The sequence below is a fragment of the Sinohyriopsis cumingii genome, chromosome 6 (genome assembly GCF_028554795.1).
Source record: "Sinohyriopsis cumingii isolate HCF-2022 chromosome 6, ASM2855479v2, whole genome shotgun sequence".
NCBI lineage: Eukaryota > Metazoa > Mollusca > Bivalvia > Unionida > Unionidae > Sinohyriopsis > Sinohyriopsis cumingii.
The window spans coordinates 142,293,026-142,316,123 of NC_142966.1; the positions used below are offsets into that span (position 1 = coordinate 142,293,026).

The 23,098-nt window shown below is 33.5% G+C and overlaps 1 protein-coding gene across 1 annotated transcript in view; it reads left to right on the forward strand.

The window, feature by feature from the left end:
- LOC149798158 (protein NSUN7-like) overlaps positions 1-23,098 on the forward strand; it is a 128,605-nt gene that overhangs the window by 49,296 nt on the left and 56,211 nt on the right. The window contains exon 2 of the mRNA XM_089963261.1: positions 3,467-4,364. Coding sequence (XP_089819387.1) covers positions 3,974-4,364 — 391 coding nt within the window. The 5' untranslated portion in view covers positions 3,467-3,973. The remainder of the gene's footprint in view (positions 1-3,466; positions 4,365-23,098) is intronic.

Genomic DNA, 23,098 nt, shown 5'->3' on the forward strand with positions numbered 1-23,098 from the left:
AGAAGCATAGGTATTAAATATAAGTAAATGTAGCTAGTGTGTGTGGAGTGTTTTTTCTTTCTCCAGAGAAGCAACATTTGTTGTAAGAAACTGTCATAATTTTGCCATTGGAACATAATATAATTTAACTTATATATGTATTGAATTTGTGAAAGTCAGTCTCAAATGATTATTTATTTTACACCTTTACATAACAAAGTGGGTTTAATGTACCTGATAGTCACTTTAAATTATTTAAATCATCCACTTCGAAAATTAAAAGAATTTTAAAAACCCAAAATTTGTACACGCTTTATCCTCACATTATAGACACTAGTTGGAATGAGTCTACTGGTTTACTGGAAATATACCTGTGCAGTTGAGTAATAAGCTAAAGAAGGCTAATGTATGCACATTATGCTAGTAATTGATTATCTTATTGTTGTAATTGGGAGAGTTTAAGACTAGATGTGGAATGTTATATGAGGTATTGTAAGTATGATTTTGGATTTTGATTTTTTGTTAAAATGTAGCTTTAACAAGTTGAGTCATATCACTATAATGTCTTCAGTGTGGCAGTTTATGATGATGTCTCACACTAGGGCATCATGCCACAGACATTTAACATCATGATTCACCCAGACACATCATCCTGACACCAGACTAACCAGTCCTTACATTAAAATCTTAATGCTGAGCGCCGGTTGAGGCAGCTGCTAGTACTATTGTTATAAGTCATTGGTATGACTCGGCCGTGGTTCAAACCTGCAACCTGCTGCATCTAAGGTGGACACTTAGGCCACTACAGCAGTCAAGTGTCATAAGTAATAAGGGATCCAAGTTAGTTCATGGTGCTTTTGGAGTCATTGAATAAAAATTGGTCAGCCTTTGGCAAAAGTGAAATAAAATGGAGAGACCAACCCAAAATAGATTTTGGCAGAAATACTTTGAGTTGGTATTTTTATTTTTTTGATAGTGTTTAATTTGTTATTCAAGAAGTGAACCATGACATATATACAACTCCTCTTTTGTATTAATAATTGACAGTACACTGATTTGTATTCATTCATTATTATTGTAATATTTTCCATTAGAATCTGATTCATGTTCAAAATCTCATGTTTTATTTTAGAATGAGGAGAACACATATTATGTATATAAAAAAACCCACTTGTTTTCTCTTCAGTCCCAATCAAACACTAAAATTTATGTTGATAAAATATCTACTGGTTTAGAAGCCAATTCACTGATAAAAATTTGTAAATCTGATGGTTTAATGTTATGGTTCTGTCATATGTATGTATACAAATGTATTGCTGTATAGAGGTAGAGCTGCCATGGCTTAGTACTTACTATGTCAGGTTTTCTTCCTATACCAGGTAGTGTCAGTCACTATGGTATATCCCTGGAAAGGTACATTATTCCCATTGCTTCAGCATGATATAACCTTTCATGTGGGGGGCCCCGAGTGGCCAAGTGGTCTAAAATGCTCACCATTACGGATCACTGCCATCTCACCTCTATCTGCGTGGGATCAAGTCTTGGATTCGGCCAATGTGGGTATTTGAGAAAGCTTGCCAGTAGCTTCATGTGGGTTGGTGGTTCTTTCCAGAGTTTTCCCAGGTTTTTCCTCCATCATTTATACTGGCCACCATGTAAAAATGACATTAAACCCTACAGCAACAATAACCTTTCATGTGCTGATATGCCATCAGGCACCGAACAAAGATGATTTATAGAGCTGTAATATAATCACTGCTCTTGGCTAGTAACACATCATGGTCCTTCGGCCTTTTTGGGTAAATTTAGTTTATTTTGAAATTTCTCAGAATGCATCCTTAACTTGAATTTGTACTGAATATGTATGTTGTATGCATCAAATTTCACAATTTTCTGCATGTATCAGACTAAAGGACAGCTCCCCCCATTATACAATTTATAAAAATATGGCGAAAGAAAATTCAATTATTTATTTAGGAACAGGTTAACTTCTGAATCAAGCATTAACTTGTATTTAAAATGCTAATTTAAAATTTGTGAAAATATTAAATTCTTAGAAACTCCACTTGTAAGTTTGGGAATAAAAACATTTTCTGAAGTTATTACCTAGAACTAAGAAACTTTTTAAAATTCTTAGTATGAGTTTACACCATCAGTCAATCAGACATTACCTTTCAGAAATAACATTTGTGATTGGTTGAAACAAAATTTCAAATTTAGGCTCAGTTTGCTAAATATTTGATATAGATTTCATCATCACTTTTGAAGTAATATTATGAAAGTAATTTATAAAATTAAATAAGACACTGAAAATAAGATTATAAATTGCAGAGAAAACCCAAAAATAAAATATTTCACTGTCCAAATTGAAGTAAATGAAACTTCTGTATGCCAATTTAAACAGCTTCTTTTGATTCTGGGATGAAATATGTGGTACAAATCAGGATTTGAATTGCAACCTACAATGCAAATCTTTAGCAGTATTCATTTCTCTTATTCAACTTAGTACATCTATATCCATGTATCTTAATAGCTTCACTTTCATATAAAGTATTTCAAATTCTTTTCGGCATAATTTTCTCCATATGAGGGAATTATGACTTGCAGTTTTTCAGAACTGAACTGATACTGTGAATGACATGGAGTACAGTTTGTAGCTTCTCTCGTGTTTTTGCTTGGTTAAATTTGAAGATTTTTCCCAAAGGCTAGATAAAAAATATGTGTGGTTCTGGTTATGTTGAAGAAAAGAAAAAAAATTGGGGTGGGTAGGTAGGTACAGATATTTTTGGTGGCAAGGGCTAGACCAGTTTAAGTAAAGCATAAAACCTAAAACAAATATGATCCACATCCTGAATTTAAATTTGATGAAAGTTACATCCCTTTTTAATCATCGGAATTTTTTAATTGTTTTGTATGCTTCTGAATTTTTTTTCAATGTTTTTTTAGGGTCAGTAGGAAAGAATAGGTTTGGTCAGATAACCAGAATCACACATACTTTTTCGTTTGGCTTAAAGTATGTTACAGTGTTTTAGTATATTTAACAAATGAGAAACTGTTATAGATGAGAATAGATGGAAAATAAACAATAAAATGTCATCCTCAATGACTTTTTTCATGGTTAGCAAATCTTTATTCAGTTTCCTTTTAGTTGACCTGTAGGTAAATATACGGTAAGTTAACAACAGGGGCTTTTATTGGTTTAAAGAAGCGTAAAATGGTAAATTAGAAGTTGTTTGGTGTGAAATCTGATGCTAGAAATAATGTTGTCCAAAATAACCTCCATTATTTATTTTAAAAGATCATTTCTCTCCAACAAAAATAGATTATAATAGGGATCTTGTGAAAACAACTGGATTGCAATGAAAGTATTAAACTGTACATAAACACACCTTTGTGTTTGATGAATCAAGTTTCTGTTTACCGTATCAATAATAGGGTTAGTCTGGTTGAACTTACTAACTCATTTGCTGTGTTTATTCTATTGTAGATAAGCTGCACTTACACTACCAAGAGGTTTCATGGAGGGGAAAGCGTTTTGACAGTATTCCTTTCATGAATCATTAATTGATCTGGAAGCATTCCTTACTATCAGAGAGAGAGTCATAATAAAAGTGCTTGTCATAGTTCCTATCAAAAGAGAGACTCTCTTTCATGGACAGGTGTGTTTGAATTACATACATATATAAAGCAGTGTGACTGTATAGGTAAGTTGTGTTGCATGAAGCATAGTAACTGCTGATAGAAATTTGACGCTTTTGGAGTGGACAGGACTTCTTCACAACATCTCTTGTTTTGTTAGCACAAGTCAACGATTGATAGGTGAAGAAATTGGAGTTAGTCACAGCCCCTTTGTTGTGATTGACAGACAGGAATTTAATATAGCCAATCACGTACATGTGTGCTTTAATATAACATCAATATCAACATTCCAGAGGCAAATTGATTTTTCAGAAGTGAAAGAACAAATTGTCTTGCAGATTATGCCACAACTGAGATGTCGCCAACAGCTGAAACAGTATCCATAGGCTCTCGGACCACTGTCACAGTAACTGATCAAAACTTAGAATTAAAAGGAAAACTTGAGAGTACGATGCGAAATACAGTGTCAATGATGTCAGGAGTGATGATCAATGGTGTTTTGGAGGAGAAAAAGTCCTCAAAGACTGACTACTTCTATAAGGAACCATGTTTATATAGCCACAAAGTGTTCAAGAATGCATCTCAGGTTTTCAGTGCATTACGCCATGATACCAAAGAAGAGATAGAAAACCCATATTTAAAAAAGAAACAGGAATCAGAAAGATTGGTTGTTTTACCAGACATTGACTTCTCAGATGATAATGAAAAGAGACTTACTTTTGAGTTGGCATTTGAAACCTTAAAATGTAAGTATGCAGAAATTACATAAGTATTGAAATAATGCCTGTGGTACCATTAAGCAGAAGAATGTCATTATTCTCAAGTAAATATGTAATTTTTGTTTTTACAGATTCTTTAAAAGTTTTGACAGTTGTATAATTTTTTGAATTTATAAGACAAGCTTGTATTTGACATGATTAATTTGAGAAAAACTGGGACCTTTTTATTGAACTGAAGACCTTTGGATTACAGTATAATGCTACCAATAGGAGAATGCTGCCCTATAGCAAAACTGCCTTATAATGAAGTACATGATACAGTACTCACTCAGTATAATACAGATCTCCCCCACTATAACGTACCTTGATATAATGTGATTATGGACATAACCTGGTACTACTATGGAACTCATGACCAAAATTATATCATTGTATAACAGTGAGGATTGAAAGAAAACAAGGTGAAACCTAGTCCTATCCCATCATTTCCTTTTCAGAAACACCATTATTTAATAGACTTTGATATTGCCCACTATACCATGGTTCCATATATATTATGTTTCTCTATGTATTACGATTTGGTACATAATGTGGTTGGCAATAATGGACTGTTAAAACAAAGGAGAAGTGTGTTTCCTATTGGTAGTCACAGAGTATACTACCCTCTGGTAAGACTGCCTTTTAATCAAGTTCATGATAGAGTACTCCCTCAATATAATACTGCTTACTGGGAACCATATAGTATACTGCTTTGTAGCAAGACTGACTTATAACACTGTAGATGATACATATAATTTTACTACCACTTAATAAAATAGGATCCATGAGCCTAGTAACCTTAAAACAAAAACTGCATTATAATAAAGGACCTTATAGTGAGCGAGTGCTGTAGTTGATGTGAATGAAATTATCAAGGTTCTCATGGAAAGGATATCAATTTAATTTAAATCTGCATACATCCCTTGTTAAATTGCTGTGACTTAAATTACAGCTCTTTAATTTTGAAACTAGGCCCAAGTGATGCATTGTTTTGATATGTTGGAAACAAGTTTTAAATGTTGTACTTTAAATGATCACTTGGTCTGTCACAGTGTTTAATTTAGGCAGCGTGGAACAAATTGCCCACTGAACTTAGACACAAAGACAGTGATCTCATTCAAGAGCGGTCTTAAAACTCGCCTATTTCAATTGCAAGAACAGACTTAAAGACCTAATAATGTTTCCTTACCTTAAATATTTTTCAGCATGTTTTCTGTTTTCTAATTTCATGGTGTTTGTTTTTTTGTAATCATATCATTATGTGTTGTCAATTCATTTTGTTTTCCAATGTTGTAAGACATTTGGAGCTTCTAAAGATTAGGCACTGTACAAAGTCATTATTATTATTAATATTATATTTTATTATTATTATTAATATTATATTTTATTATTATTATTAATATTATATTTTATTATTATTATTATGATGAGTAAATGCACATTCATGACCACATCGACATACACTGTAATGGAAAACAGCAAGAAATTTGTCAAATCTCAGGGAATTACAAGATACTTTAATGGTGTCAGTGAAGAGCCTTCCATTTGATTTGAAGTTGGAGGGTGAGTTGCCAAAGTAGGCAGGGGGTTTGGGGGACCTCCCCATATAGGGTGTTTTTAAGTAGCCAGGCGTAAAGTAAAAGTAGCTAGGTGAATCACCTGGCTCCTGGCTGATAAGGAATGCCCTAATTGACATAAAACCATAATGTCATCAGAGATGTAAGTTTTTCAGTTTTGGGGAAAATTTGCTTTAGCTTTGAATATATGCTTTCCACAACAAGTATCTTATGAAAACAAATTTGTGTCTTTTATCAGGCATATGATTTTCTTAATACATATATTTTTTCATTTTATTGTCCTAGAAGAAAGCTGGGGAGTGTCAGGGTTGAGGCCCTGAGTTCACTCCTTTACAATTAAATGTTTTCTAATCACTTTAAGTAAGGTAAGGTAAAAAAATAAATGTGTGTTTCCTATTGTACTAGTTTCAAAATTAGGATAGGTAGGTTATATATATATATATAACATTTACTAAGTGCTTCAAGTACAGGCTAATTTGGCTCAATTAGATGCAAATATCAATTTCAGGAGTTAAATGAAAAACTTTTTTTTCACCCTAGGGGAAAATAATTGCTATGGTCAGCAATGAAAAATAGGGACAGTTAGCCAACTGGGAGTGCACATTTCTGTTTTTTCAAATGAAGTTGTACATTAAAACACAAATCAATAGAAATAAACACTCTTAAAATGTATTGTAATTTACATATTGCATGACTCAAAATATTAACCTTCACATGATGAAAAAATGTACCTATTACAGTAAGACGAATAGCTCTGCATTCTATTCTTTGACATGCCATCGCAGCATTCATGTTTCTAAAACATTGCACCCAAAATGAACCAAATGCTCAGAAAGGAAACATTTTCAAACTACTTTCATTTCTTCATTAAATCCCTGCTATATATTTAAAAATTCCCACCTTTTTTTCAGATTGAGGGAGACAACTTTTGCTTAAAATTTAAAGTTATGGGATAGAGGGAGCCATGGTAGTTCAGTTGGTAGAGTATCAGATTCATTATTAAAGGGTCACTGGTTCAGTACACGCCCAGGCCAGTCCAAGTTGGCTGCTTCATTGTGTTCTTGGGAAGGGTACTTAGCTACCATTTCTTTGGCATGATATACACAAGGCCCCCAAAATATGTTTTCTATTGCATTGGTTTTAAAATTAGTGTAGTATTTAAAAAAAAATGTATATATATATATATATATATTTACTGATTAGAATATATAATGTATTAACCCTTCAAAGTACTAGGCAGACTGGTTAATCAGATCGCACAAATCAGTTTTGGGACTTTTTTTTTGTTTAAATCTTATTTTAACCATGGGTGGAAAAAGTGCTAGGGTCACCAGTGAGAAACAGGGATGGTTCGCTGACCCAAAACAGCTATTTTGTTTTGGGGGGGCTCAGTAGTGTTAAAAGTGATATTAAACCCAACAAACAAACAGTTCCACAATAGACACTGCTTTAACGTGGAATACAGTTTTTTTTAACAACAATTTTACCAATGTATCATTACAATTAGACTTAAAACATTTGATTGGTCACGTTTAGCTGATTTAAATTTTATCCAAATATATAAATTGCTTGTTAGTTCACCTGCAGTAAGTGCAGAACAGTTTATACCAAACTTGGCAGCGGCATTGGTATTAGCAAATGTATAACTTTTATGTTGAAGTCAGTACATGTCCAGGCAAACTTTGCATACTTCTGACTGCTCTATATCTTGTTTTAGATTTATTTTTTTCTGGGCATTATTTCTGTTTAGGAGATGATAATGTAAGTTCTGCTTCATAATTTGCTGGCTTCTTAAAGCCATTAGTTTCATTCAGGGTGCATAATTGTTACCCTGAAACTTGTGTGTGCATACTTTCATGCTGTATATTTTATTGAATACATCTAACTTGGTTTATTTACAGTATTTTCATATATTATTAGAGTATGTCTCACCAACACTGGTAGTTAGGGTGTATAGTATTACACCTGTCTGTTTATCTATACATACATACGTTTATGCTTCCTCTCATCCATCTGTCCTTCTGTCACACCTTTGTTAAGTTTTATATCTGGGTCCATTTTAGGCAGTGTGATAGGGAATCTGTGTTCCATGAGCACACTTCTTTTTTTTTATTGAGGACACATTTTGGAACCATACTGAAGGCTGGTTGATATATTTATGAAAGGTGATCTGGCCCAGCTATGATAGAAATTTTCAGTTTGCATTCATACTGGTACTGAACTCAATATGATTCCCTTGTACTGTAATTTCTTACAAGCATATATAAAGAAATTGGTTCATGGTCAGAATTATAATCACTAGTTTTCTTGTGTATGTGTAGGCTGAATGTGCTAATTCTGCAGCACATTCTACTTAGACTAGAGTTTTAACTCAAAGTTGAGTTGTTTGATACAAACAAGGCCTGGTATCTGTGATAGAGATCCCCTAGAGCTTCATTATATATGCAGCAGGGGGTGGAAAAGTGTTAAGGCACAATAGACATGCCACCATCACAGATTTATTGACAGCTGAACATTTCCAATTGAGGTGTTTTTCTTTGCCTCCATCAAACAGATTGTAAATTAACCTTAAAGATAAGGGGAAACACTTGTTCTCAACATGCAGTTAATGAAATTGTTGGGTGAGATACCCTGTGGTGCAAGAGTAGCATAAGGAGTGCATTATGCAGATGTCCTGTGTTGTTTAATAGTCATCTTTGTTGGCACTAGTAGGGTATTGTGCAGATAATTGACCAACAGGTCTCAGTGACCTTAGCCAAAGGGTCAAGGTATGTACTCCTGAAAAAATTTGCTACGCAGAAATAATTTTTTGAAATTAGACTTACTATAACCTTAACCATTGACCTTTTGAATCCCAGATCTAGTTTGGTTTCTCACTTACCTTAATTTCAAGCCATCCACATAGTTTAATCAAGGAACATTTGCTAGAAGAAACATTTTTTTGTGTTAAACCCATTTTTCTTAGGGTTGCAATAACCTTGATTTTTGACCTTCAGATCCTAAAATCATTAGGCCTCATTTTTACCTGAAGCATAAGACCAGCTATGTTCTTTTGTGAAGGTATGTTGTCTAAAACTAAACTTACCATGCAAAAAACATTTTTCTTCTTTCAGTTAAATTTCACACCTTCCAACCATTAAGATTGTGCCCTAAGTCTTAAGGCAATGGCCCTTAAATTATGGACTTGCAGAATAAAAGCACAAATTGTAAAAATATGACTGCAGTAAGATCTGGATACTGTCTTGTCTTTTTTTGGTTCAGATTTGTGTTTCATATTAGATTCAGTGGTATTGGCCAGGGAACCAGTCTAACTTTTACAGAGCACCTTGGATGCTTTGAACTGTGCTTATTTTGTAATGCAAATTGTCTGCATGATCAAGCTTTTTTTTTGTTTTTTTTAGAATGACATCTAAAAAATGACTTGTTTGGATGAAAGGGACAATAAGCATATTAAAATGTTTTTATAGTACCCTTGAATATAAGGGAATATTTAGATTCTTGGTGGAAAAGTCGTGAATGGCAACATTTACATTTAGTGGACACCATGTGTCGATTTGAACATGGCAGGAAAAATGATTGCCATCACAACTGCCCTTGTGAATTTTTATAAGTATTACATCAAATTGAGAAATATCAAGAAGACATGGAGCTCTGTAAGGTATGGAATTGCAGTTTGTGAAACCCTGTTGGAGGTAATTAAGGTTTAAGTAAACTGTACTAACTTTTGAGTTGAACACGATGTTTACTGCATCAATATTAAATCACACTTCTGGACTATTAAATATGTTTTTCAGCTTGATGATAGCAGTACATGATATTTTGTTACACCTGACTAAAAACTGGTCCAACTTATGGAAAAAAATTTGACTGCCTTACTGAAACGGTCTTGGTAGGGTTGTCATGTCTCACATTGACCTTGACTTTTGACCCCAGAATCAACATGCAGTTTCTTTTATCCAAAGTATAAGCCATCCACGAACATTGGTAAGTTCCTGTGCAGAAACTATTTTTAATTTGTCAGCAACAATGACATAGACCTTTGACCTTTTGAACCCAAAATCAATTATTCCAAGTACAAGCCATCAACTTATTTTCATAAAGGTGTGTATTGTGGAACTAAAGTTAATGCATCGAAACCATTTGCTTCTTTCAATTGCACTGACTTTGACCTGGCACCTTTTGATTCCTAAATCAATTGGCTTCTTTATCCAGTATGCAAGTCATGCAAAAAGTTTAGTAAGGTGGATGATGTAAAGCTAATGTTGTGTGAAAATGAGAAAAGCTACACATTTACAGAAAGGGATGCATGTACAATAACATAACAGTAAAGTATGTGTAAAAAAAAATGAAATGTACATTACACAGAGAGATAGATTCATTAATTATGCTTAATTTTGTCTTACGGTATAATTCAAGATAACCTGGTGACACTATGTCAATAATATATGGGTTTTTTTCATACTTTTTCTCATGTTCATAGAAAAATGCACACTTGTGCATAAATATATTATTCAAAACAGTCATTGTACAACAAACATTTCGGTATATTCTTGGGTCGACAGGAAAGATGGACACTGGAATGATGGATATGTTTTGATATTAGTAGTGTAGATATTAGTGATGTCGTGATTAATTTATTGAATAAGAGTATATTTTGTAACTGTAAAATCTGACATTAATGATGTAATTCATTCACTAATGATGATTATTTTTTTAAATATTAAATTCTTTCAAAGAAATTGGATTTGAAAGTTGGCTATAATTTTCCTAAAGAAGGCAGTATCTTTACATAGTGTGTACATGTGGTGTAAGTTGTAATCTTATAACATGCATAGCTTTGGTGTCAAAAGTAAGCAAAGATTCCTACTGGTAAAACATGGAGGGTAGAAACAAGCTTAAGCTAGAGGTAGTTGGAAGAATATCATCTCATAAGTTGAAAACTGTAAATGGGCAATAAATTTCCTAGGTTCTGATCCCAGGTTCACAGTCAGGTCAGAGTTACTGTATTATGGATGGGTGGAGTTGAGCAAGTTTATTGTGTATTGTTGTTTGTGAAGTAAGATATCAAATGTTTGTTGATTGCAGGTGGCTACAGGAGCCAGACATGTTGGGTCATGGCATTTTTAATCTTAAGGAAATTATTTGGTCAGAAGGGATTGGTATTAGGTTTAAAAATATGATTTATCAGAAAAATGTTTTAGGGCAACACTTCTGTATTGCAACATATTTCCTGAAAAGTAACATCACATAGTTTATGATACAACAGAGTTATTTGCTCCAAATTTGTTTAATGTTTATCCATTTCTCTGTACTCGGCCTTCAGGTGTAACCTTGACATTGTGATTGCTTCATTATCTTTGTGTGTCAATCTGTGTGTCTGCTCACATCTAAGATTATGCTCATTGTTACAGTCTTTTTAACTAACTTTTATTTCAGTATCCTCCCAGATTTGGAATATATCTTCAGTACATGTATGCAGATATCTTTCATCTGGATAAATAAATGATCTCATCACAGGAGCTAATAAGGGTTAGCTTCACATGTAGGTCACATCTAGCTTCTTGTTATTCTTAGATGTTAGTTGAAAGATGTGTTTTTTCATCATTTTTGTGAGTTCAGTGATGTAGACTAATAGTACCAATGATTTCTACCTTTGGACCAGCTGGTTTGGCTACCATGGTGTGTTATCAGAGCAAGGCACTGAGTACTCCAATTTCCTTACCACTAAATAAACTACATGTACTTTGCCTGCTGTAACTATATCAAAACAAATCAAACTAGTCATTTTTCATTAGTATACACTTTATGTCTTGGTGAAGAACGCATGACCATAATACTAAAGGTAAATGGTGAACACCTTGAGCTTATTCTTCTTATAAAATCTGCCAGTCAGCTAACATTTATGCTAGGGTAATAAAACAGCAGATTTTTCACTTGACCTCGGACAAATCCACACAAAATTACTGGCCATGGCTCTGTATCAAGTGCCTTAATTTATGAGACATTATCTCAAGAGTAACTATCATATGAATATAAACTAGATAGATTTGTTCATGGTACATACTAGGATCAGACTGGGTTACAGTGAATACCTGTTGTAACACTAGATAGAGATGTTCATGGCACATACTGCAGTGAAAAAGGCTAAAGCAGGAATGATCTGACGTGACTGAATACTTGCTTTAACACTAGAAGAGAGGTGTTTATGGCATATTCAGCGGTGACAGGCTAAGCAGGAATGACCTGTGTTTCTGTATGAATACCATTTATAACACTAGATAGAGATGTTCATGGCACATTCTGCAGTGACATAGACTTAAGCAGTGATGACATGATGTGATTGTGAATACTTACTATAACACTAGATAGAGGTGTTATAATGGAACATACATCAGTAGCATAGGTTAAGTTTAACTGACCCGAGTCACAGTGAATACTTGCAATAAAATTAGATAATGGTGTTCATGGTACATACTGTTGTGACATAGGCAAAGTATAATTGACCTAAGTTACTGTGAATACCTGCTGTAAAAATAATGATAGAACATTTCATTGTACATACTGCTGTGACAAAGGCTAATCAGGATTGGTTACAGTGATTACCTGTTTAGCCTATTAATTCACCCTCTGTCATCATGTTAGTGAGTTTGCTTAGTTGTATAATCATCCTGCAACTTTCCATTGGCAATTGAAATAAAGTGCCTTGACACAGGACACAGTCCATGGTAGTTGACCAAGATTGATCCAGTGGTAGAATTTGAACATGCAAACCTTCAGTCACAGGTCTAGCATGCCAGCCACTGAGACTGTTTGATCCTATTTTCATTAATGTCCTGTTATGACATGTTGGAGGGTGCTTTGGTCCTATTCTGCATTTCTGAGCTCACAGTGGATTTGAAGTTTCCAAGACAGCAAAAATTATAGATATTCTTTATGAGGCTAAAACCAATTTTGAAACAAATTAGACATTACATCATTTTAATCTTTATATTGCTTTTTCCAGAATTGTATAATCTGTGAAGACAGACATTGCTGCAATCTCACCTTGTACTTTAAACTTTTTAAAGTTATCTATGTATTAGATTGAACATAATTTGTAAGCAAAGCATCTTGTACTTATGATACACAGCTCGAGAGTACTGTAGTTTTTTGGTGATGCATTTGTGGATTGAACACCAAGGACATACCCTGAAAGTAATAAAATATATGACATGAACTACTGTATATGCTCTCGTACAAGTTGAATCAAACTACAAAGACCAAAGATCCTGATCTGCCATAGCATAATGTACCTGCAGATCAGGGTCTTTGTTGTTTGCTCTAGTCATTATTCCTAATGAACTGTACAGACCCAGATCTGCTGGCACATTATGCCACAGCAGATCTGGGTCTTTGCAGTTTGCAAAAGGGTTTGTCTTATAAGCGAGTACAGTATATATGGTACTTTAAAAAAAATGTTTTATGTGGCTGTGATGAGCCATACCATTTGAAATGGATAGAATTTGGGTGCCATGAGTCTTGTTCTGGCCATTTCAATTTGACCTTAGTAGTCTGGCAAGGATGATGCAGGGAAAATAATGTAAAACATGGAATTTTCCTTCAACCTTGTCAGAGTTAAATTTTTGTTCTTTCTTTTCAATGTGAAAATTGGGTTATTGAAACAAAATTTCACTTGGTGCTATTTAGTTGTGTGAACCAAATTATTCAGTATGAGTGTTGTCCCCTATTGCTGCAGGACAGCACATCACTATACAGTTTTCCTGCACTCCAAAAGGTGTAAAAGAATCTAATTGTCTTGTTAATCCATGAAAGTAAAATTTTCTTTATATATATATATATATATATACACCCAGGTTACAAATATTTGGCAAAGTTTATTAAGTGTTTTTCTCATATTCAAGTTTTACAGATATAAGTCGAGACCTTAGAAACGAAGAGTGAAAAACAAACAAAAGTAGTGATAAGCAAGGAGTGTTTGCTAAATATATAATACCTGCTTTAAGAACTGACTATATGATCTTCTCACTTCACCAGATTTTAAGTGTTTAGGTTTTATTGTATGCTTTATACAGTAGTTTTGAAATATACGCATTACATATTGACCCTTTGCAAATATCTTGAGGTAGTGATATTTAATTGATTCAAATTGAACATATGCAACAGTTACACGTTTCATTTCAGTAAGTTTCAGAAAGTCTACACCAGGAGTGCACAACATGTGGCCTGTAGACTCCTTGCTTAATGAGGCATTTTGTGCGGCCCATGTTCTTTATGCACGAGTATTTGGGATTTTATTATAGATTGATTGACTCAAAATTTTTCCATTGTGGCCTGCTTAGTTCCAATCAGGGTCAATTCTGGCCCATGTAACTGTTCGAGTTCTGTATCTCTGGCCCACGGGTATACCCTCTTCCCCATATTTGACAGCAAATTTCATAGAACAGTGGTGTAACGATATATATATATATATATATATATATATATATATATATATATATATATATATATATATATATATATATATATATGCACACACACACATATATATATACACATACACATACACACACACACACACACATATATATATACATGGCATTTATAGTGTTGATATAAAGCAAATTGATATACCAATAGTATTGGTATATCAAATTGTGACCTGCCCATGGCACAATGATAGATCAGTGATGAATTTCTACTCATTCATTAATCATAAATGACATATTAAAATAACGCTAAAACGTATTAATAGCCCTGTTTTTTAAATGAAATTAAAATGGTACACAATTTCATTTGAATCCTTTCTCTTTTCCATTCCATGATCTCGTGCGTAAGGGACAAAATAATCAAAAATCTGGAGTGAGAGAGAAAAAACATTGCGCTGGATGAAAACATTAAAATGGAACTTGTACGAAGTAATCTACAGTAATCTGGTTCATCATAATGGTATCTTTATGCTTTCCTTGGGATCTATCTACAGTTTTCATAATGTCAATGATACATAGTTGCAATTGCTAGTTGATACTATATGTTAAATTTGTTGGTTACAAGGCACATTTATTTAAGCATATTTAATTCTTTGTTGTTGTTGTTTCTTAAACCTATTATAATATTCTAAAAATTGATTATTAATTATTAAATATAAAAATGTACAGATGGTTGCTCCCCCCCTCTGGATTATTGTAGCTAGATACGGACAAAAATCCATGAAAATATGAGTGTTGTGGATTTTTGCTTGTGTGATATGAGGAAGTCTCTGGACCTGTGAATGACGGTAAAGTTTAGTCAAACCGTCCAAAGGAGAGAGAGAGAGGATTGTAAAGTCTTAGAAATGTTAATGCAGAATAATGACTTAGATGAACTGTAAATATATTAAAATATTTTAATTACCTCTTGTTGCCATTTCACTTAGTTTCTGTTCCTCGCTAATTTCCATACACGAATATGTGAATGCCTGACAGTTCAGGTTCAGTGTACAAGAAGCTACCCATGTTTTTTTATAAGTGCACTACATTCATCATAAAAATCATATTTCTTGTTTAAATCATGTGTCTTATAATGGTTTAAGAAATGTGAATAAAAATAGAAACTCAAAAAGAAAACAATCAACTTATCAATTTGCATATGTGATTGTGAACAACAAGAAAAGGTGTAGAACTACATTTTGTAGCGGACACACTTGCAGGGATGTGAGGAGTTCATTCACTTGGTCAGTACACAGTTGCCCGGAGCATAATATAACTCCATTCAAAGGGTAAATATGTGTAATTGTATGTGATATAAATAAAGTATATGTATCGTATGTAGGCTATATTGGTGATATACCACTTGTGTACATTTTTCATTAAAAGGAAACTCTGCAAGCCTAATTTCTTTATAATGAAAACTTTAATCATCATTGATACATCATACATATTCCATATATAGATATGTGTGTGTGTATATATATGTATATATATACACATGTATGTGTATATACATGTATGTGTGTGTGTGCGTGTGTGTGTGTATATGTATATATATATATATATATGTGTGTGTGTGTGTGTGTGTGTGTGTACACACACACACTGGTATTCTGCTGTTGCAGGATTCACATTAGTACAAATTCTTCCTTATTGTCATTTTGACCCAAATTGTTTTATTGTGGTTAGACTGGTTGTGGCATTATTTGATTAATTCAGAAATTGTACGATGTTGAGGCTTAATCATCTGGTCTGCTTTGTCTTTCATTGCTATGCAATAAAAAGCCAAATCAGGGTCAGGGGGAGAAAATGAATGGAAACTAAAACAAAATGGGCCAAATTTTGGGGCACTTGAGGATGCTGTGGGTACTAATTTATGTAAATTAAATTTATGATGTAATAAATTTGCACCATTTAGGTCGGCAAAAAAAAATTTATATCATGAAAAATTGTTTCTAGGCCATTTTAGTTGTACATTTGGCTGCAGATGTCATTTTTTATTTTATTCATGTTATAACATAATCTCGGTGATGTCAACATTTTTTGAGGGGAAAAGATAAATCTTACCTGCTTCATTAATTAATGAAGCAAACTGTTACGTGAGATTGCGTGTCTTTTTGTGGGTTTTTTTTTCTCTATTCTTTTCCTGATACTAATAGCAGCAAATTCTTAATGTAGATACAGTTTGGGCAGACTGAGACTACTTTATAATAAGAAGTTACACAGAGATAGATAGATTGCAGATGCATAGTTTAATAAGGCTGAAGATTAATTGGTATTTGATAAGTTTGAACCAGATCTTGCATCTGATAATTGAGCAAAGAGTGCAAGTTTACTTACTATTGCTTAAAATGCATTGAAAATAACGAGAAACTTAGCAGATAGAATGTATTGCCAGGCTTTTATTGTAACGCTTGCAGACTCAGCAGATGCAGTAGACACTTTGTGTCACATGGATTTTCCAAATGGTTAGCTTGATAGCAATACATATACCAGTTCATATATATATATATATATATATATATATATATATATATATATATATATATATATATATATATATCATTCTATGTTCCAGTATATTGGCATTCATTACTAACTCCCCCCCCCCAATGCAGGAGATGAAATTGCACTGTAGGAAGAAAATATACAAATTTAACATAACTTGCCAAATCCGTGCATTTTTACTTTCAATTTTTATATTCATTTTGGAAAAGGGCAGGATGCTGTTTTTGTGGTGGTTTTTGTCCATGTGTTATCTTTGTCATTTCTGCACAGTAGCTTGTTTTACACCATCTACCTTTACCAAACTTTGTGGATGATTTGCACTTGAATTAAAATGAAGTCTGTTGACTCTGGGATCAAAAGGTAAAAGTTCAAGGTTGCTGTGACTGAGACAAGAAAAATGTTTTCCACATAATAAGATTAGCTTTACACCATGCACCTTGACACAAATTTTGTTCTAAAGGAAGTTCCTTGAATGAACTTTGTGGATGGCTGTCACATAGTAAAGGTACCTTGGGGTCTTAGGATGAGGTCATGGCATGTATAATAAGATAATAATGGGTTCTGCAGTGTAAGCTTAGTCTAAGACATACAGCACCATGACCAAAGATGAAATATTAGACCGATTGGTCAATAATCTCCAGTCAACCATACCTTAGTAGTGCCTACACAGAGGCCATTAAAAACTGGGTGGACGTTTAATGTACCATTCACTGTACTCTTGTTAATCCCTAAACTTATTTGATATTTTATAAATATAATTGGTAATTATTACCATGATTGAAAGATGGTCATATCTTCCCCTTATTTCAATCTAATTAAAAAAAAAAGATTTTCCCTTTTCAAGAAAGTGTCCCTGTTTGGTACTTTTTTTCTATGGATACATTAGTTTTGTTCCACAATGATAAACTCCAATGATTCATCACTCATGGCGGTTTCACAGTGTTGTTGCAGTCTAGTGATTCACTTCAATCTTCCAGTCTGTTAGCTCTAATCCAGCCTAACATAAAAGTACTTGGCATTTCAGTGCCAACCAGACTGCTTTCATTTATTCTCTGATCTTATTTTTGTAGTCAGAATAATAGAAATTTAGTCTTACATGTTGGCTGTGCTTCTATGTGTCTGTTGAAAAGATCAATTTTATGCCGTTGACATTTAGAAAATTTGACTTAGTATTCCATATACCTTTAATATGCCGAAGTTGATTTTCAAGTATTTATTCAGTAATGGTTATGACCAAATAATGCCAACTTTTATTATGACAGCTTGTTAGGTTCTGATTGATCTTAGTCTACATCTGTATTGTAAAGATTATTGTGAACAAATGGCACGTGCCCTAGTATTCATTTCAATTGTAATTATTGGAAAACCTGGTCACTATGACATTTTTTGCACTGTTATCCTGTTTGTAAGGAGATTATGCTGATATAGTTCATTATAAATTCAGTAGATTATTTATAAACACTTTGGTTTGGATCAAGAATTCAAAAAGAGTTTGTGGTTGTTTTTTTAATCTTATTATCATGGTAAAACCATTTTAGAAAATTAATTTCCAGTCAGCAAATTGCAGTGTAATTTGTAAAAAATACTAGTACACGTTATTTCAGTTGAGTTTGATCACTGCAAATATTTAATATTTAATGCACGTACATTGTGCCTCTTTATTCATTAATAAGTATTATTATTATATGCTCATTTTTTTTCCCCGTTAACTTTACATTGTCAGAATCGTTCATTATTACCCGATACTGAACTCATGCAACAATACACATATAGCATTCACGTGCATAAAAATCTACTTTCTATTTTAAACAAACGATGGACGCAGACACCAGCACTTTTGATTTGTACACAAATCATGTACACTCGCGCAAGAGGCACTTTACGTTGTGGTTGTTTGAATTTGTTTCTGAATGAACTAAAACATGTTTCGTGGACTGCAAAAAACCCAGCTGTTTTGGCACATTCCGCGTTGATCCAGTCCAAAATCACAAACTTTCATCAAATTGAAACAAAATACCAGAATATATTCATTCCAGATCAAATGGAAAAGTTGGTGCAATGCACATTTATTCAAATTATGACTGCACATTTCAATTTTAACTAGACACACCATTTTCTTTCGAAAGTTATGTCGAGTGCGCAACTAAGTTCAAATTTATCTGGGCGGAGTTATGTGCGCATTAATAATGATGTCATTGTGTAATGACAAATCTGCGCTTGTGTATTTAGTTTGGAATACAGCATTCATTCATTTACGTTGTTTCTTGTAGTGTATTTTGTTTATATAATTAAACTTTAGGTAGAATAAAAAAATGAGCATATAATAAAAAGGTTACTGCATTTGTATGGGAAAATATGAACTTGTTTTGTCAGAAGGATATACGGCACTCCCAAGGTCGTGCAGTATTCCATCCAAAACTTGTTCATATTTTCCCATACCAATGCAGTAACCTATAAATACTCTCCTTAATAGGGCTTCAAGGGAGAATAGTCCTTGACTAATGAGTCACCCTCTATAAATAAAGCATTATTATTATTATTATTATTAATGAAGGTGAAAAAAAGTGTATTGAATGTACACATAACTGAGATTTCAAGGTACAGGTCAGAATATTTGCTTCATTTTGCCACGTACGTGTGACCCCAATTATTCTTTTTGTATTGACCATGAATCTCATTATTAGACAGACAAATTTACAGCTTTATTGTAGACCAGGCTTGTTCAAGTCTCCTGCACAGTACAGACCAGAGAGCAATTTTTAAAGCCCATCCATGTGATGTAACTGTAACCAGATAAAACCAGGTTGCAGGCCAGAATTTTAGGTTCGGACTAATCAACTGGTGGATGGTTATTTGTGACAGTAAAACCTAAAGTCCTCGAAAATAAAGCCGTTGGTAAAATCCTCAAGTCCTCATATATGAGTGTTATCCCTATTTTAATGCATTTTGAAATTTTTGTATAGAAAAAGATGCTTCAAAAACATATTTCTCTTTGATACTGTCACAGGAAGAGTCATGATAAAATCATGATGGTCTCAGTTTCTGATTGTATATTGTGGATAAGTGGAATGAACAACATAGACTCTGATCTGCTGGTTTATTATGCAACAGTAAATCTGGGTCAGTTGTGCGGAGTTAGGTAGACAGTAACATAGCTTGCATGGTAAGCCTTTGTGACTTAAGTTTGTTCCTAAAGCTTTCTAGACTTTTCTTCTGCAGGCAGACACTTTTTTCAGGCAGTTTATATTTTGAGATGCTGCTTATATATCTGTACAGTTAAAGAGATCAGACATTCATATATGCAGTAGAATAAGGAGATGTTTTTATGCCTCCACTCCTTGGAGTGGGGCATCTTGATTTGGTCAGGTGAAGTTTGCAGCAGAATCTGACTGAGTATGTATATGGTACTAACTAGATCTGCACAAAGTATACACAATGTACAAAAATGATATTTGGCAGGCTCATTTGTTAAATTACCTGAGGACCACATTACTGCTTTGTTTAATTTTTTTTCTACACCTATGCTTTTTGGTTTCAGTGTTTGTAAAAGCAAACTTGTTGGTACAATTCAGAATTTTTTTTAAAAAGGCAAATGCATGAAATTTGTAGGCATGCTTATATGCACATGGGAATGACCCGATTAGTGTTCCATGTTTTACAATTTGTCAAATTTTTACAGGTTTTTCAAAAACTTTCTGGACCATTTGCTCAGCAGTGAATTATATTTTTATATACACAATATCTAGTTCATAGCTATACTGCAAACATATCCAGCTATTTTGGTTCTTTGATGTTGTCATTTAATAGGCTAACGGTATCATCTTTAAACTGATACAGAAATATGGTCTTGACAAGTTGGTGGTGAAATTAGCCAACAGAAAGGTTTAATAAAAAAGCAAACAATATATATAATGTTTTCTCAGTCGTCCAGAGATACTAATCTATGCTAATTCATACTGGTTGTAAGAAATGGGAACTAAGTGCTGTTCCCAAGGATAAACCAAGGCTGCTTATCTAGGTTGGTCTGATCAGGGATCAAACCAAACCACCCATGGATTACTAGTCCAGCACTATACCAGTTGTGCTGCCAAAGCTCCCTTACTTATTAAGTGGTAGCAAATGTATATCATTATAAGTTGTGGTAATAACATCAGGCCATTATAAATAGGAAGTGCTGTATAAATACTGTTAAACTTACATAAATTAATAAAGCAAGTACTTTTGGGATTATGACTTGATTTTGTCTTAGTATGAAATATGACACTAGGATGGCATGCACAACATTGTTAGGTGTCCTTGTACATCACAAGTAACACTCATTGAATTTTGCAGTCTTGAAAAATGTCTGCATTTTTGCACAAATTGTTTTTTTTTAAAACGTAGAATAGTTCACCTCTGAGATCAGTGTAAATTTGAAGTGATATGTTGGGGTGGGGTAGGTGTAAAAGGAGTATTGTCACATGTTATATATTTTTTATTTGTATTGTTTATTAGTTTTTTTTTTATTTCATTATATGCTATGGGTTATGTAAAATTATATTTTGTAGCTGACCTTGTCCAAAAGTTCATTGTCTATCAGACCAAAATCATTGATTTTTTAAAGATTTTTTTATTCTGTAAGCAACTTAAACATAGCTAATGTTTTCTCTCTGAGTGTGGCTTTAATATTAGGATCATTATTGACAGAAGTAAACATATTTATCTTGGTCTGCTTCAAGGACATTGCTTATCATGTTTTTTTTATTATAATTTTAGCAACAGACCTTGTCTCTAATTATTGCTTGGATTGTTCTTGAAATGAACATTTGTCTACATCCTGGCTCTTTTGTGTCTTAGCTTTTATATAGTCTTATTTATGCAGAAATTATACATTCTTGCTCTAAGATCCTGAGGCAGAATTGTTTAATGTGTTCAGTGTTTAATTTGGGCAGAAATTATTTTATTCAAATTATTCTGGTCTGAAAATGCAAAGTGCTCTTTAATATTCTTGGAAAGAGACATTAACTTGGAATTATAGTGAATTCAGACAAGGAAACCTTGGATTATATTACTGTGATTCAACTAAAGACTGTTGTCACATCTTCGCAATTCATTACATTAGAAACTGCAGGTCACTGTATGCGTATCAGTACCTTCAGCATTGGAAATTATTTGGAATACCACTGAGGGGCCCCGAGTGGCCGAGTGGTCTAATGCGCTCTCCGTTATGGATCACTGCCATCTCACCTCTGTCTGCGTGGGTTTGAGTCTCAGATTCAGCCAATGTGGGTATGTGAGAAAGCTTGCCAGTAGCTTCTCGTGGGTCGGTGGTTCTTTCCGGGGTTTTCTCGGGTTCTTCCTCCACCATTAATACTGGTCGCCATGTATAGCCTATCGTGTGCTGAAAAATGGCGTTAAACCCTAGAGAGAGAGAGAATACCACTGAAGTTTACTCAGAACATTGTTCAATAGGATTTGTGCTAGCAATTCTAGAAAAAGAGGTTTCATCTTGCAGTCAAGTCGTCTTTTGAACGCATGCCTTGCTGGCAGTAATAGAGTGATATATAACATTTGATGTCATCTCATAGCCAATACTCAAGCGAGAGGTTACATACTATAGTATTAGGTTAGTAGAGTGTAAATTGGTGTAAATGAGCTAAATTTGGTTGACTTTTCATGTTGGAATAGTAATAATGATGTGAAAATGTGTCTGTATTTCAATATATACCTGTTTTTAAATTTGATATTTTTAAAAATCATTTAAAAATTCTGGTGCATTTGGAGATTTGGGGAGACATCTATTGAGTGATTTTAAGTTGTTGAAAATTACTCATTTTGATTAATGATCATTTAAGATTAATTATCATACACAGTGTGCTGTGTGCAGGCATTTATAGGAATACTCAAGAATGACTGAAAAACTTTTGGTTAAAAGTCTTCCATTGTGCTTCAACAAACATTTGCAGACAACCAAATGTGCACAATCACTTTAAAGGATACAGATATTGAGATTAACTATAGTGATTCCGTGATGTCAGACGGTTAACTTTATTTCTCCAAATTATCAGCTAACGCAGTGATGCATGATACAACATTTGCACTTGATATCAATTTGTGAGTTGATTTCGTGGTTGAGTGTCAGCTAGTAGTAAAGTATATTGTATCCAGTTGTTGATCATTGATAATGTTCTTG